This window comes from Zalophus californianus, chromosome 11, assembly GCF_009762305.2.
Source record: "Zalophus californianus isolate mZalCal1 chromosome 11, mZalCal1.pri.v2, whole genome shotgun sequence".
Taxonomy (NCBI): Eukaryota; Metazoa; Chordata; class Mammalia; order Carnivora; family Otariidae; genus Zalophus; species Zalophus californianus.
The window spans coordinates 13,450,155-13,466,637 of NC_045605.1; the positions used below are offsets into that span (position 1 = coordinate 13,450,155).

A 16,483-nucleotide genomic window follows, 5' to 3' on the forward strand; every position below is an offset into this window, starting at 1 on the left:
CCACATAAACAGAAGTTTTTTTGGGGTTCTCAGTAATTTTTAAGAGTATAAAGGGGTCTTGAGATCAAAATTTTGAGAATCACCATGCTAAGTGCTAGAACTACGTCCTTTAGTTGGCAAGAGGAGATGGGCTCTAACATGTAAGTAGAGGGACAGACTTTGGATAGAAACACATTTAGGTCATCGTGCTAATAGGCAGGAAATTAGAGTATATGGATAGATGCTGGTTATATGGGTCAGTGAGACACTGTAAGTAGCTCACTCCTAAGGCAGTGAAGAGAAGGTTCAAGAACTACATTTTAAAGATACAACATACAAAAGACTCCAGACTCCCACCCATCATTCATCCCCTTCTAAACCTCAGAAAATATCACTAGAAAACAAAGGGTATCCTACCTGCAGCACCAGAGTTATTTGTCCAGAGCTTTAAAAAGCTTTGAAATGGAAAAAAAAAGGAGGAGGAGTATTCTAAGCATGGGAAACAGGATCTAGGGACCTTAGAAACAGAAGGAAGCAAACTGAGTTTTATTAACTTTGTGCTTAGAGCAGAGAGTAAGGGGGAGTGATTTAAGAATGGTTAGGGAAGGTCAGGGTCAGATGGAAGAGAAAACAAAACCGTAGGAAACATTCAGGCTTACCTGTCCACTCCATCCCAGCGATATCCAGGCCAGATATTGAATCTGTTGGGAGGAGGTGCAGGACCACTGTAGCGAGGTCTCTCTAGGGAGAGGAGAGAAAGAGAAAAGAAGTTAGTTACCTATGTAACTCAATTCAGAGCTGGGTGGCAGTGGTAACAAAAAATTTTATACAGAAATCTCTACTGAGCTGAACCCAAATTCCCAAACACAAGGAACCTAAGACTGTATGGGAAAGCCCGTACACGTGCCCAGCTAAAGACTCTCTCTCCTTCCATAAGTCACCTCCATCTCTGGTGAGTCCCAGAAGGCTCACCTTTCTTATTCTTGTTCTCCTTGGCTTTATTCTTCTTGATAAAGTTGGCCATGGGGTCCCCCTCTCTTTCCTGTTCTCTCAGCATCCGATCCAGATCTTCGTCATCAATATAGCGGGCCAGAGGCTTCTGCATTTCCTTCACTGCATCCTCCACGTTTTGTTGCTGCTGCCGGCTCTGGGCTAGCCTGGGCAAAAAGAACCAAGAGCGTCTGCTATCCTGTGTAACATTTCCCCTCTTACACTGAGATAGACCATATGACTACATTTGGAGAACCTCATTTTTCTGGCAGCATAGGCCAAATATTAAAAGAGTAAAATTCCTAGAATATCAACTGAAAGTGTGTACTCCATCAGTATCTTAGAAAGGAGACTGAGCACACTGGATTTTCCATTCCTGAAACAGCTCTGAAGGCAAAGCAATGAACTAGCTGGTCAGAAAAGTAAAGAATGAGCTTCTCCAATCCTAGCGTAGTCGTGTTCTTCATTTCGGTGATTCTCTTACCCTTTGCCCCACTGAGCGTACAGCTCATCTCTCTCCAAGTCCTTCTCTGCTTTTCTCCTTTGCTCTAAACGTTCCAGTTTCAAATTCCTCTTACGACCAGATTTATCTCGAAATACGGTTTCAGCATACTGGAATTCAGCTGCAAAGGAAAATTCTACTTTTAAAGATAAACACCAGATATCAAAATCAGAAATAATTCTAACAGCTGAAATCAACCACTTGGGATTCTGATGCTGGATAAAAACTTTTGCAGCCAGACTACAAATAGTTCCTACCAATATCTAACCTTTTTCAAGAAGGAAAAGAACCACTTGGGCCCACTAAGAAGTTAAAATAATGCATAAAACCAGAGCTTCTGAAATTTATTATCAATTAAAAGTTTAAAATATCAGGTACAATAAACTACATTAAAAAAATAATAAAATCTACATGAGCCTCGAATGGTCTCTGCACTTTCACATTTTTACCTTCAAACGCCAGGGCTTCTTGGTCCCGTTTCTTGAGCTCCTGCTGTTCTCGCTGTATGTCAGTTAACACCAACCCAGTTTTAGCCCCAGAATACATGTGTGCAGCCTATGCAATGGAAAAGGGAGCATCCAACATTAATGAGACAATGGAGCAGCAGGCTCCAGGGTATACACAGTTAGGTGCATTTTTGCCTGATGATTAGCAATAACCAAACCAAAAAGTCTAGCCTTGTATTCTCATTACTGACCACAAGATTCACAAAATAAAAAAGAATAAATAAAATTGAATTTGATGGCAAATTAACACTACTATCAAGTTTTAAGAATAAACAGAAACACAAACCCAGAAAATACTAAAGAAAAGGCACAGCATCTATATTTCTGACTTTTCAGTATATAAACTGCACACATGAAGCCGCACTCTCGGGTCACCTGATCAGAAACCTGTATCAAGCTCTAAGCCCTCCAGCAGAGACCCACACTGATAAAATATTCCATTTCAACTACAAACTCAAGCAAACTAAGGTCCTTCAATTGTGGATATATTTTAGGATCATGACAAAGTTATGACCAAATCAAACCTTTTTATTAAACTCCATTCCATATCAAGATAAACAACCAACCCACAAATAGAGTATACAGTGTATCATGTGCAATGTACCCAATTTGATTACTAGGAAATTGTCCATCAAGTAAATAGACACATAAAATGTCAAGGCATCCACTTGCAACACAAACCTCACTTCCTTCCCCAAAAGAGAAGAACCCCACTTCCTGAGTCAGGGACAGACTACAAGGACCATGTGGGCGACAGAGGAGACCTACCTGAAAAGTCTGGGTTGGAGGGAAACAAGCACACTGCAGGCTCTATTCCTGTTTCTTAACCAACTCACTGGAATAAGATTCTGTCCCTAGCACTGATGTGCTTTACAAAACAACTGCTCAGAGTTCATGTGGATGTTCTGGGCAAGTCATGCTTCATCACAGATTTAAAATAAAACAAAACACTGAATTCCCAGGTGGTATAATTTCCAGAAGTTGTTTTATATTTTAAATGCCTCTCTTTAAGCTGTGGATACAGAGACCCGCAGTCCAATTTATAACAATAAATTGCTTACGCTAATGTCTCACTTTGTCCTGGGCACTGTGCTAAGAGTTTTATTTACCCTGACTCATTTAACTCTCACAATAACCTCATGAAGTACTACTACTATTATCCATGTTTTACAGATGAAGAAGCTGGGGTTTAGAAATATTCCATAGCTTAGTCAAATTTCACAAACAGCAGTTGAAGAAGTAGGATTCGAATATGTGATTTGATTAAAACAAGGTCTGTACTCTGAACTCTACTCTGTAAACTATAGTTCTCAGTTCATTCCTAAGACAATAGGAAGTTTTTCCAGACCTATTAAAAAATGAGATTTGTAGAATAAAGAGGCTAGAAAGGCAGAAGATACTTAGGAAACCTTGTGTTTGCTAGTTTGTCTGGGCTGAGTTATAGGCAGTCCTGCCCTCAGAGAGAAGCAAAGAGCTTTAGAGGTAACTCTGCACTAGATATACTATGCAATCAGGAGCTACCTCCTCCCTCTCTGGTTTGTATACCTGAGACGTGTATAGAGATAGAAAACAAATCACTCTAAGGAAAGGATAGGACTCCTGAAAATTCCTACCTTCTTTCCTAAAGGCTGACTCCTTCGAGGTGGAGACAGATCAGAATCAGAAGATTTGACCCTCTGTTTCCTCCGTGGTGGAGACAGGTCAGAATCAGAGCTCCGATGTGTACGTCTATTCCGTGGAGGTGACAGATCTGAATCAGAATCCTTGTGCCCTGAACTTTGCTTATGTCGAGGAGGAGAAAGATCTGAATCTGAGGCTTTCCGACTGTCACTTGGGTAGGAGGAAGAGTCCAACACGTGACTCTGATGTCTCCTAGGTGAAGAGCTTGTGTGGAACTTCCTATGGCTGGGGGAAGAGTCTAGGAATTAAAAAATAAAGTCTTTAATCCCCTTGGCAGAATCTTAAAAACAGAACTTACCAGGCTAATATTCAATATTCATTCAGTCTTCCTCTAAAGAGCTATCACTAACCTAAATACAAGTACAGATGACACAGGAGAAGAGCAGAGTCAGGGACAACTCTTAAAACCAACAGGCAGGATGTGGAGTTCTATTCCCAAGTTACTAGTGACTGTGACTAGCATGTGAGACCTCAACATACTCACCTATGTCATATTTATCTGAGCACAGAATGGGCAAAACAGCTTGCGCTCAGATCTCAGTGCTGTGGCAAAAGTTAAAAAATTACCTAGAATATACCTGGGTGGCTCAGTCAGTTAAACATCTACCTTCGGCTCACCAAGGCTCCCTGCTCAGCCCCGTGTCAGAAGAAGCCTGCTTCTCCCTCTCCCTCTGCCCCTCCCCCCATTCATGCTCTGGGTTCTCTCTCTCTCTCTCTCTCTCTCTCAAATAAATAAAATCCTTAAAAAAAAAAAAAATGAAAACAGTACCTAGGAACAAAGACTGAGTAAACAAATCCCACTGCAGAGGCCTGAGTTGTAGACAGAAACATCACAAATCAACTCTCAAAAAGGCAATCTGCAATGGGTATTAACAGTCTTAAAAATATACATCCCTCTTACCCAATAAATCAATTTCTACTTAGTTTCCTAGGAAACATATCTAGATGTACTTAAATTACCAGGAAATCTGCCTAAAAGTAGAGAAGGAAAAAATCCAGAATGGGGCAACAATTTATGTAAACGGTTTATTTTAAAATTATAAAAGCAAAAATTTAGAAATAACCTAAAATATACAGTATTAGGGAAATGGTTAAGCACATTTATGTAACGGAACATCAATAAAGATCATAAAGACAAAGAGATGTTTTTATGACACAGGGACGATAACGTTAAGTGAAAAACCAGGCAAGATTATACATACAACATGTATATACTACATAGTAAGAGCTTAACTACATAAAAAGTGAATAGAAAAAAGCCTAAAAGACCACTAGCCACAACACTAAGAGTGAATGGCTCTGAATGACAGAATTTTGTATGACCTTTCTTCTACTTCTTTACGCATCTCTATACACTCTGAAATTTTATGGGGTGGGGAGAAAAAACAAAAATATGTAAAAATGTCCTCCTTGCCACGGTAAATTTTAACTCTCCTCAGCCCAACCTCTCCCCATTTCCCTACAGTTTTTAAAACTTCTCCCAAAAAATACCATTCTCATTTCTAAAGACCACAAGTAAAAAATCCAAAAGAAAGCACCTAGGGGGTAAGTCCCTCTCATGGGCAATCAAATGCTTACCTTTAGAATCATGCTTATGGGATTTTGCTTGCTTTTTTCGTGGAGGAGAGAGGTCAGAGTCATACTCATACTTGCTGTTCTTCGGGAGTGATGCATGAGATGGTCCCGGCCCCTTCCAATGTGGAGAAATTTTGCTAGAGGCTCTTTCTGGGGCTTTACTGCTTTTGGTTCTGGGCAGTGAATGAGGGACATTAGCAGCCAAATCAGGGGAGTCATGACAGGCCCTCCTGAGCTGCGATGTGTCCAAGGAGTCAAGAGTCCTTCTAGGTTGAGATGTGTCAGAGGAGCTATTTCGGGCCCTTCTGGGAACAGAGCTATCTGAGGAATTGTGATGGGCCCTCCTAGGAAGAGATGGATCTGGTGTGTTGTGATGGGCTTTCCTAGGAGACACACCTGAAGAGTGACGATGAGGCTTCCTGAGGGGAGAAGGATCCAGAGAAGTATGACAGGCCCTCCTGGGAAGAGATGGGTCTGGGGTGTCATGACGGACCCTCCTTGGGGGAGAAGAATCTGGGGTATCATGACGGACCCTCCTGGGAGGAGATGAATCCGGGGTGTCATGACGGACCCTCCTGGGGGGAAAGGAATCCGGGGTGTTGTGACGGACCCTCCTGGGGGGAGATGAATCCGGGGTGTCGTGACGGACCCTCCTCGGGGGAGATGAATCCGGGGTGTCGTGATGGACCCTCCTGGGGGGCGATGAATCCGGGGTGTCGTGACGGACCCTCCTGGGGGGAGAGGAATCCGGGGTGTCGTGACGGACCCTCCTGGGGGGCGATGAATCTGGGGTGTCATGTCGGACCCTCCTGGGGGGAGATGAATCCGGGGAGTCATGACGGAAGTGTCTGTGTGAGGGCAGATCTTCACTGTGGCCTAAACACAAAGGGCAAAGAGTTACATCCCCACAGGTGCTCTATTCACCCCTGGTACTCAAAGTTTCAAAAGATGCCCTGGCAACATACATGTCAAAACTACTCAGAAATCCCATCTGCACAGCTCTTCCACTTAGGGGCAGTAAACCAGCACTCTTGAATACCTTAAAGATAACCTCTTGTATTTGCCTAACAAGCCATTTAAATGCATTTTTCATATTATACCTTGGGCTGGTATAATATGGTATTGTATTATACCAGCTGGGCAGGTATCCTTGTTTCACAGACACGAAATCAGAGGCTCCAAGATGAGTGATTTCTTTTTTTTTTGACATTTTATTTATTTATTCATGAGAGACAGAGGGAGAGAGAGAGAGAGCAGCAGAGGGAGAAGCAGGTTCCCAAGGAGCAGGGAGCCCGATGCGGGACTCGATCCCAGGACCCTGGGATCATGACCTGAGCCAAAGGTAGACACTTAACCATCTGAGCCACCCAGGCGCCCAAGATGAGTGATTTCTTAACAAAAGTCACAGCCACTAAGATAAAGAGATAGGCTAACACCCTGATCCTCTAGCTGTCAATCCAATGCTATTCCTAAAACCGTGTCTGTGCAGAACTCCCAGAGGCTCCTACTGATATTCAGACTAGATAACACACAGTTCATATTCACTCTTCTTTCAAAAGGCAAACTGACTAAGCCTGTGCCACATCAAAATGAAATACTGTTAACTATTTAATCCACATCCCTGTACTCCTTACTGGGGGGAGATAACCAGATAAAAAGAGGGATCAGCATTTCCTAATCACCTACTACAAGCCAGTGGTTTATATAGATTCCCGCACTTAATTCTCCCAACAAGCCTGAAAGACAAATATTGTTATCTCCATTTTATAGATGAAGAAGTTGATACTGAGAAAGGTTAAGTCATATTGCTAATATGAGGTGGAGTAGTGAGGGATCCAGTCCAGATCCATTGGACTCCAGAGTCCATGTGTGATCTTTTAAAATAGGTAGTTGAGGAAAGAGTTTGAAACTTCCAGTTTTCAAAGGTCTAAGAGAATGAAATGTTTACAGCAACTCAGGACATTTCCAAAATCCAGTTTCTCCTCTCCCTCTGTTTCTTGTCATTGAGCTCCATGGCCCCAATACAAACAAATGCTGGGTAGGGCCCAATGAATAATTGCTAAGTGGATGAATTAAACCAAGTCAACTCCTTTACTTTGGGGAATAGTCCTATCTGACTGGAATCACCACTCACAAAAGAGTACTGATATCTGTGGGAGACCTGACAGCAAATCTAATCCATGCCGTTGATAAATTAAATGATATTTGTAAGAAGGAAGTAAGGATCAGAGACCAGTGAGGGTATTTCCAGTGACAAATGGGATGAAGCAGTGAGAGTGAAGAAAAAGAATTATCTGGGGGGAGGGGGGCAAGGGAGTGAGGGCAGTTTGGTATCACTTCCTAGACCTATAATATGGAGACCAGAAGATTCTCTCTGAAAAAAGGACTATGGAAAAGACTGGAAATACAACCACAGGATAAGGCAGAAAATAGTAAGAGTAAACAAGATTCTGATAAAAGAGTACATACTGATAATAAACTTTTTATTCATAAAACATAATAATGTACTGAAAAGTTAACTGAGGCAATAGTGATCACTAACCTATAGCCAACTGTCACTGTCACTTTGGTTATGCATTTTTTTCTTATCAGAATTGTAGAGTAATTAACATAAGCAAAAAGTGTAACACAGAAAGAACAAATCCTGTTTAGGAGTTAATTCTTCTACCCTTCATGTATGAAAAAGGAACATGTGTCAAGAGTAAACTGGAGTTAAATGGCTATTCAGAAGATCCCTGTTTATGCCAGGCAGGGGAAACACCAAGACAAATAAGAATATGGCTTGTCTAGGGGCGACTGGGTGGCTCAGTCATTAAGCATTTGCCTTCGGCTCAGGTCATGATCCCTGGGTCCTAGGATCGAGACCCGCATCGGGCTCCCTGCTCAGCGGGAAGCCTGCTTCTCCCTCTCCCCCTGCTTCTGTTCCCTCTTTAAAATCTTAAAAAGAAAAAAAAAAAAGAAATATTTACTGAATATTTACAGAAAAGATTTTATTTATTTATTTGACAGAGAAAGACACAGCGAGAGAGGGAACAGAAGCAGGGGCAGAGGGAGAGGGAGAAGCAGGCTTCCCGCTGAGCAGGGAGCCCGATGTGGGTCTCGATCCCAGGACCCAGGGATCATGATCTGAGCCGAAGGCAGACGCTTAATGACTGAGCCACCCAGGCGCCCCTAAATAAAAAATAAAAAAAAAGAAGAGGGCTTGTCCCTGCTCAAACGTGACAAACAAATGCCCTTTATCCAATCCTCAAAAACAAAAAATTTTTAAACAAGGAGTTAAATTATCAGCCTAGGGAGAGGGTAAAGAGTGCGCAAGTGGAGGATAATGCACTGCAAAATACCAATATTTAAAGGAAGAACAAAGAAAGATTTACTCCTCCAAAGCCCTATCTATGTACTAAGTGGCCCTCTATTTGGGCCTGAGGGGAGTGGTTACTGCAAGGTCCCCAAATAAGTCACTTCTTGACTTCAGTAACCCTAATGGCCAAAATATAAGAGAAAATGGGATACTTGGTCTCTCAGTTCCCATGTTTTGCTACCTCTGAAGTTCTGAATTCTTTTTCACACTGTATTTTTCAGGATCAAGGACACACTAAAACAAACTATGAATTTCTCTAAAAGAAAAGTATAAAGAACAAAAAAAGGCCTCCCCTATATATGGGAAATTTAAATTTATCCATTGTTGAAACTAACCTCCCAGAAGCTTCCATTTGGCACTGGAACGAAAGGCTTCCATCTGCTTTACCTCTTCCGGCCGCTCATCCACAAACTCAGCCACCTGTCAGAGTTAGGACACTTGTGTTGAGAAAATCCACAGGACCCAGGCAAGGAGCACTGTTTTTTCAAGAACCTGAAGCTATGACCATTCCCATTCCTAATGTACATGGCACACGCCAGTCCAAAATAGCCATGCAGAAACATGCAGAAACATGTAGTGGTCCTCAGTTCTGTCTGCCCCACGAGATGTTTATCTGACTGTCCCTGGATAGTTTAATTATAGATCTTTGTTTGACTAATCAATTTTCCTCCAAAGGTGAATTTCTTCATTACAAACCTTCTTTATCAACCTGCCAGGTACGCAACCGCCACGGATAAGCTAAAAGCTAAATTCCTTTTACCTTTTTACTTTTACATTCAGAGTGAAGATACAGGCAGGCTCCCTGTCATGCCTATCACTCCTCAAGGGCTTCGGGCTCATTATGAAACTTCTGTTGTTATAGGTAATCACAATGACAGGTTTTCTTAAATCCAACCAAAAGAAGTCATTAAGAAGTACATAGAATCACAGCATCTTTAAGGGATAAAAACACATTTCATATCATCCAAATTCCCGAACAAATCTGGAATCTTCTCGTATCCTTGATAAATTATCACTCACCCAGTCCCTCCCTGACAGGGAACCAATTTACTGGCAGTGAACTCATTATGTTACAAGACAGTCCATTGTATTTGGGGGCAGTGCTAGAAAGTCTTTAGTTTTATTGGACCTGTACCTACCTTCCTATAGCTTCTTTCCATTAACTCTAGTTCTGACTCAATGCAATTGATCCTCTTTCCACATAACAGACTTTCAAAGACAACTGGTATAATAAATTCTAGTTACAGAGTAGCAACCACATGCCAGGCACTGTGTTTGGGCTTTATTTACATTATCTCACTCAATCCTCAAAACAGCCCTCCAAAGAAAGGTTCAACACTAATAAAGAACAAACTATGACTCAGAGAAGTTAAATAGATTTCTCAATGTCACAAGCTAGCAAGTGGCAGAACCGAAATCCAAACCCAGGTCATAATTCACTTCTATTTTTCTGTTCCCAAGAGCCTACCATCATTCCTCAAGTAACCTAGTTTTGAGATAGGAAAGCACAGGCTTGAATTCAAGCAAGATAAACTAAGATCTAAATCACCAGCTCTGCCACTTAATATTTCTGTAGCCTTTGGCAAATTATTTTCTCTAAACCTCAATTTCCTCATTTGTGGAAGGAGGACTCAAGGTTCTATGAGGATTCAATGAGATAATTCATGTAAGCTAAGCAGCTTGGTACGTGGTAAATGCTCAATAAATTATACCCATTATTCCGTGCTGCCACTGGTATTGTGCTTGTTCTAATTATTTTGCCATTATTACTGGTGGTGGTGGTGGTCTTGCAGCGACAAAAATGAATTCAATAATCAAGATCTGCTTTAACCAGTGTGGAGAGCAGTGGGGCTAACACCTCCCTTGTTCGGGTTTTGAGGCAATCGTAAGAGCAAAAGACAGTATTATAAAGGAAAATTAATAGACTTGATTATATAAAAATTAAAATTTTTAAATGTCAAAAACTTAAAAATGAAAAGGCAAATAAAAAAATACTTATGACAGTAAAACAAGTAATATATTCTTATTTACATAAATATCAAATAAATCAATGAAAAAATTTAAAAGTCCAATTTTCTAAACAATGGAAAAATGCCAAAAAAAGTCATAAAATACAAATGCCCAATAAACATATGAAAAAAAACTATTCACTATTTTTCAAAGAAACTGGATACCACTGTTCACCTGCCAAACAGACACAGGTTTGAACCTATTGCTTTTGTTGTTATAAATAATTCTCTAGTATTGATGAAGAAATGGGGAAAATGGCATTCTCAAACAACTCTAGGGAGAGTATAAATTGGTACCACCTTTTGGAAAGCAATATGGGAATACAGCTCAAAAGGACCATACTTTCTAACCTATTAATTTCATTTGATAGGAATAAAGAAATAAACAGATTTCCACAATGATTTCTCTACGTTTTTCAAAGCATTATATTTTAAAACAGAAAACCACCCATGCATACAGTAAAAGGACAGGTTAAATTAATATATATAATGAATTACCGTTGCAACCACTAAAAGTCATGTCCTCAAAGAGTATTTTAAAATCTTACTAAAGTAGTCACAACATATTATTATATGAAAGAGCAGGTTCCAGAACCATATGTTCAGTATGATCCCGATTATATTTAAAAAATAAATAAAATACAAGTATGTATAATCTATGAATTAAAGACATATGCCTCCAAATGTTAGCAGTTATTACCTCTGGACAGTCACAGCGTTAAGTGATTATTATATTTTTTTCAAAATTTTAAACCTTCTTGTAATTCCCAAATATTCTGCAATAAATATGTATTGCTTTTATAACATAAAAAAACAAATGTTGTAAACATTAATTAGGTTAAGTGACTGGATCTGACTCAAATTAATTGGCCCCTAGGATCACTATTTCCCTTCCTTTTTTTTTTTTTTAAAGATTTTATTTATTTGAGAGAGAGCAAGAGAGAAAGCACACGAGCAGGGGCAGAGCGAGAGGAAGAGAGAGAAGCAGACTCCCTGCTGAGCAGGGAGCCCGATGCGGGGCTAGAACCCAGGACCCTGGGGTCATGACCTGAGCTAAAAGCAGACGCTTAACTGACTGAGCCACCCAGGTGCCCCCCGGCCCTTTTTTTAAAGTAATCTCTAAACCCAGTGTGGGGCTCAAACTCAACCCCAAGATCAAGAGCCTCACGCTCCACCGACTTAGCCAGCCAGGTGACCCACTATTTCCCTTCTAATTACTAATAAACTTTCTCTTAAAAGATGTACCATAGGGGCGCCTGAGGGGCTCAGTAGTCGGTTAAGCAGCTGCCTTCGGCTCAAGTCATGATCCCAGGGTCCTGGAATCGAGCTCCACGTCCTGGTCCCTGCACGGTGGGAAGTCTGCTTCTCCCTCTCCCTCTGCCTGCTGCTCTGCCTACTTGTGCTCTCTCTCTCTGTGTCAAATAAATAAATAAAATCTTTAAAAAAAAAAAAGATGTACTACAGAATATGCTGGGGACTAACATTGAATATACTCATCTGGAATTCATTTTTACAACCTTTTAGTGCAATACAGCCTATCAACAGCTCTCCTTCTCACCATGTTTCTCAGTAAGGTTTCCATGACAGAACCAACGCAAGATTATTTGCCTACACTTTTGCCCACTTGGTTCTTACTGGTCCTTCAAAACTCAGTTCGGGTATTTACATCCCTAATAGAATTTCCCAGTGGGGGGGGGGGGGCGCCTGGGTGGCTCAGTGGGCTCAGGTCATGATGCCATGGTCCTGGGATAGAGCCCCATGTCGTAGGGCTCCCTGCTCAGCTGGGAGTCTGTTCTCCCTCTCCCTCTGCCCTCACCCCTGCCCTGACTTATGTGTGTTCTCTCTCTCTCAAATAAATAAATAAAATCTTAAAAAAAAAATTTCCCAGTGGAATAAAAAAATGTGCTACTTCCCCAGTGCTCTAATAGCACTTGGTACATATATGAAATGTCTCTCCGCCATTTATCACATTGTTGAAATTTGAAATTCAGTCTCCCATTTAGGGTATGGTCTCTAAAGTACAGACACTAGGTAGGTTTGTAGGTTTATTAACCTACATATCTACAGTACTTAAACAAAAATATACAATTTTAAACCGGTTGAATCAATGAATAAAAGGAACAAATAAAGTTTCCTTTAATTAAAGCTGAAATTGTTTTTAAGGTACATATCAATAAACTGAACCATGGCTAATTGTAAACATTACAATTAGAAGTCCTGTCTCTCTGGGATTAGTTCCCATTTCTAGGCTAATGAGGCCCTCCATAAATAAAGAAAACAGTCTATAGGCATCATCAAAGAAGACTACTTTAAAACAGCTCTTTGAAAAGTGTCACTGCCCTCAACATATATGTATAAATCTACCCTGTACTGGGAAGCAAGATTGAGAAGTCCTCACAGCCTCAAAAGATACATACCACAGGCAAATCTCCATCATCATCTTCTTCCTCCTTTTCCGGTTTAGTGGTGGAAATAGATGTCCAGCTCACATCATCATCCACAATCCGCATTCTAAATGTGAAAAATAAAAAGACCAAAAAGGAAGAACCATTCCTGGGTAACAGACTATAAACACTTATCTATGGATTTTAGGATAAAGCTCAAAATCCTACAAGATTCTACAAGGTCCAGTCTTTGCCTATAGGGCGAACTTCACCTTGTACCACTGCCTCCACATTTCACTACCTTGCTGGCCGTCTTTTGGTGCCTGGAATGAGCACATTCCTTAGCACATCAGTTTTCACATAATCAGCTCCTTCCCTCTGCCTGACCTAGTCTTCGTTCTTTAATGGGAAACTCTTAAGATTCTTAAGAGTCCTAGCTTATATTTAACTTCCTTGAGCTTCTCCCCTTACCTCCCTCAACCCCTGTTATGCATGCATGGAATACTTTCATTGTATTATTCACAAAGAAAATAAATCAGTTATGTAATTAGATGTGTAAAGCCCGTATGCCCATTTAACTACAAGGTCCACCAGAATAGGGACTATGCCTTCTCATTCACAGTGATATCCTCAACACCCTGAAGTAACTGGCATAAGAAGTACGTATTCAATAAATGTTTGTTACACAGATAAACTATGGGTGAGTCCAAACAATTAACAACAACTGCCCTGATGTGAACAGTTCTATGTGAAAAACCATGATCACTAAATACATCTCTAATCATAACCATAAAGTGATGTCATTATTACTCTCATTTTAAAGATGTGGAAACAGTCTTAGATGAAATATCTTGCCCAAGGCCACACAGCCCACAAAGTGGCACAGCTAAGACTCAAACTCTGACCAGCGTTACTCCAAAGCTCAAGCTATTTTCACTACATGGCACTGTCTCCAAAGAATCTACACAAGTTGAAGGGCAGGAAGACAGAAAGCAAGAATAGGCAAGAACCAAACCAGGAAAGGAAATGGCTTTGTTCTCTGAAACTGGGGGTATAGTTCCCTAGGGCTGCCTAACAAAGTACCACAAACTGCGGGGCTTACAACAACAGAAATATATTCTCTCACAGTTCTAGAGGCTTCAAGTCTGAAATCAAGGTGTCTGCAAGGCAATGCCCGCTGGGAAGGCTCTAGGAGAGGGTATTTCCTTGACTCCTCCAATTTCTGGTAGCCCCAGGCATACTCTGGCTAGTGGCAGCGGAAATCCAGTCCAGTCTCAGCCTCCATCTTCACGTGGTGATTCTTCCCTAACGTCTGTTTGTGTCCAAATTTCCCTCCTCTTAAAAGGACACCGGTCATACTGGATTTAGCGCCCATCCTAATCCACTGCGACCGCATCTTAACTAATTATATCTGCAAAGGCACTATTTCCAAAGAAAGTCACATTCTGAGGTTCTGGGTGGACATGAATGGTGAGAGGGGCACTATTCAACCCAGTACACTGGGCTACACAGTTTTCTCACGTGAAAAACGGGGATAATAACACCACCAACTTCGTGGTAGTATTATGAAGCTTAAAATCATATACGTCTGAAGTACTTAAAACGGCCTCTGATACATGACAAGAACTACAAATGTTGGTTATTACTGTTAACAGCATCACTGTTAAGAGTAACAGGAAGTAAGCATAGGTCTCTGACTCAGGACCAGAGTCCCTAGGATTGCTGAACCCCACAAACAGGTTCTGGGCCCTAAATATCCAAACACGGAGGCTTTGGGTGAGCTCCACCATTATTCTCAGGACACTACATTCATTCTCTACGGGAGAGGACGGAACGCTATAAAGGCGGGAAAAGAGTGATGAAAGTTAGAGCCGGCTCGAGAAGGCGAAGATACCGCCCAGGGGCGCGGGGCGCCTGAGCTGGGCTCCAGACGAGCCCGGTGAGGAGCCGGGCAGGCGGCGCGGAGAGGAGAAGCGCCGGCCGAGGGCGGAGCTGGGGAGGAGAGGGGCGGTGAGCCGCCGCAGGCCCCGCCCCGCCAGAACCAACTCACCCCTTCCCGCCGACCCCGCCGGGCTTCGGCCGCTTTCTGCGACGCTTGCGACTGGAGTCAGAGCCCCCGTCGACGCCGGCACCTGCCCCAGACAAGTAACGCTTCAGATACTCGGCCTTGGAGAGCGGCGGAGCTGCCGCCATGGCAGCGGTGAGGGCGGGGAGACGGTTCGGCGCTGGGGACAAAATTCTTGAACGCGAAACGCACGGCGGGGACCCGGAGGGGCGGGGCCGGGACCGGAAGTGGCGAAGAGTGGTGGAACTGCCCCGGGCTGACAGGAGCGCGCTTTTGCAGGCTCACGAGGAGTGCCGTACGTCCTGTGCCCACTCCGCGTCCCTCTGCTGGCCCAAGCACGTTTTCTGTTTGTCCCTCTGTCTACCCCTCCAACTTATGATGCAGCTCCAGAAGCACCAATGTCGCCAAGAACGTGGGTTCTGGAGTGACAGTGAATCTACGCTTGAGTCCAGGCTCGAAAGTTCCTACCTGTAGGACCCTGGGCAAGTTATTTAACAAACTGGGGAGTATAATGGTACCTAACTCAATGCTTGCGAGGAACGATACTTTTACTGCGTGAAGTGCTTAGAACAGCGTCTGGCGCACAGTATATACCAGTTATTTGTATTCGTATGTGTTTAGGTTGCGGGGTAGAAACTGCTCCAATCGGCTAAGTACCATTCAAGAGGGGAAATCAGGAATTCCAAACTAGCTACCTTTTGCCTAGGATATTTCCAATGAAAAGGACCTGTCTCTATTTTCAAAAAAAACCCAGGGAAGCTAGAGAGGTTGAATTCTAATTCTCAAGTTTTGGATGGGGGGGAGGCGGAGGGCAGAGACACTACTTTTCTTGTGAACATGAAGAGTTTTACGTGAATTACCTCATGTAACTATTAAAATTCTCAAGTGGTTTTATTATCATGTTTTACAGATGAGGAAACCGAAGCTTGGAGAGGTTAAGGAAGTTGCCCAACTTCACACAGCCAAAACGGGACCCTTGGAAGCAGAAGGTAGCAAAGTGAAGTTCAAGAGGTAAAAACGAAGTTTGTGAAATAAAAGATTAGATCGAATATGTCCCTTATCTCAACATGTTAAATTTTTGTCACTGTTTGAAAGCATATTAGTCAAGAAGGCTTGTTATACTTTATAAATGCTCAGAATTTAATACGTGCTCAAAAAATATTTACATATATTAAAACAGGTGAGGATGTTACAGCCCTGACCCATGAACTTCCAACCTCTGGGTTATCCTGACTGGTCGAGCTCAGGCCCAGGAAGGAAAGCAGACTGGGTTGGGTCTCTGAGGGCTTGTGGGGACACTGAACTGATACAGGGCTTCACTAGCTGGAGGGCCCCAGAGGTCCCCCCAACACAACCCTGTGCCGGCTTCTAGTCCACTTTGGTGGATCTCTAACTCCTAACCTCTCTAACTTTGGAACTCCAAAGCCCTGCCTCT

General features: G+C 42.2%; 1 protein-coding gene across 1 annotated transcript in view; it reads right to left on the minus strand.

Moving 5' to 3' along the window:
- BUD13 (BUD13 homolog) overlaps nucleotides 1–15,204 on the minus strand; it is a 29,075-nt gene extending 13,871 nt beyond the window's left edge. Inside the window, exons 1-9 of the mRNA XM_035722858.1 lie at nucleotides 15,034–15,204; nucleotides 13,017–13,110; nucleotides 8,926–9,010; nucleotides 5,236–6,108; nucleotides 3,591–3,895; nucleotides 1,921–2,026; nucleotides 1,454–1,592; nucleotides 952–1,136; nucleotides 639–720 (exon numbers count right to left, since the gene is read on the minus strand). Of these exons, the coding sequence (XP_035578751.1) occupies nucleotides 639–720; nucleotides 952–1,136; nucleotides 1,454–1,592; nucleotides 1,921–2,026; nucleotides 3,591–3,895; nucleotides 5,236–6,108; nucleotides 8,926–9,010; nucleotides 13,017–13,110; nucleotides 15,034–15,176 (2,012 nt within the window). The 5' untranslated portion in view covers nucleotides 15,177–15,204. The remainder of the gene's footprint in view (nucleotides 1–638; nucleotides 721–951; nucleotides 1,137–1,453; nucleotides 1,593–1,920; nucleotides 2,027–3,590; nucleotides 3,896–5,235; nucleotides 6,109–8,925; nucleotides 9,011–13,016; nucleotides 13,111–15,033) is intronic.
- Nucleotides 15,205–16,483: the final 1,279 nt, after the last annotated feature.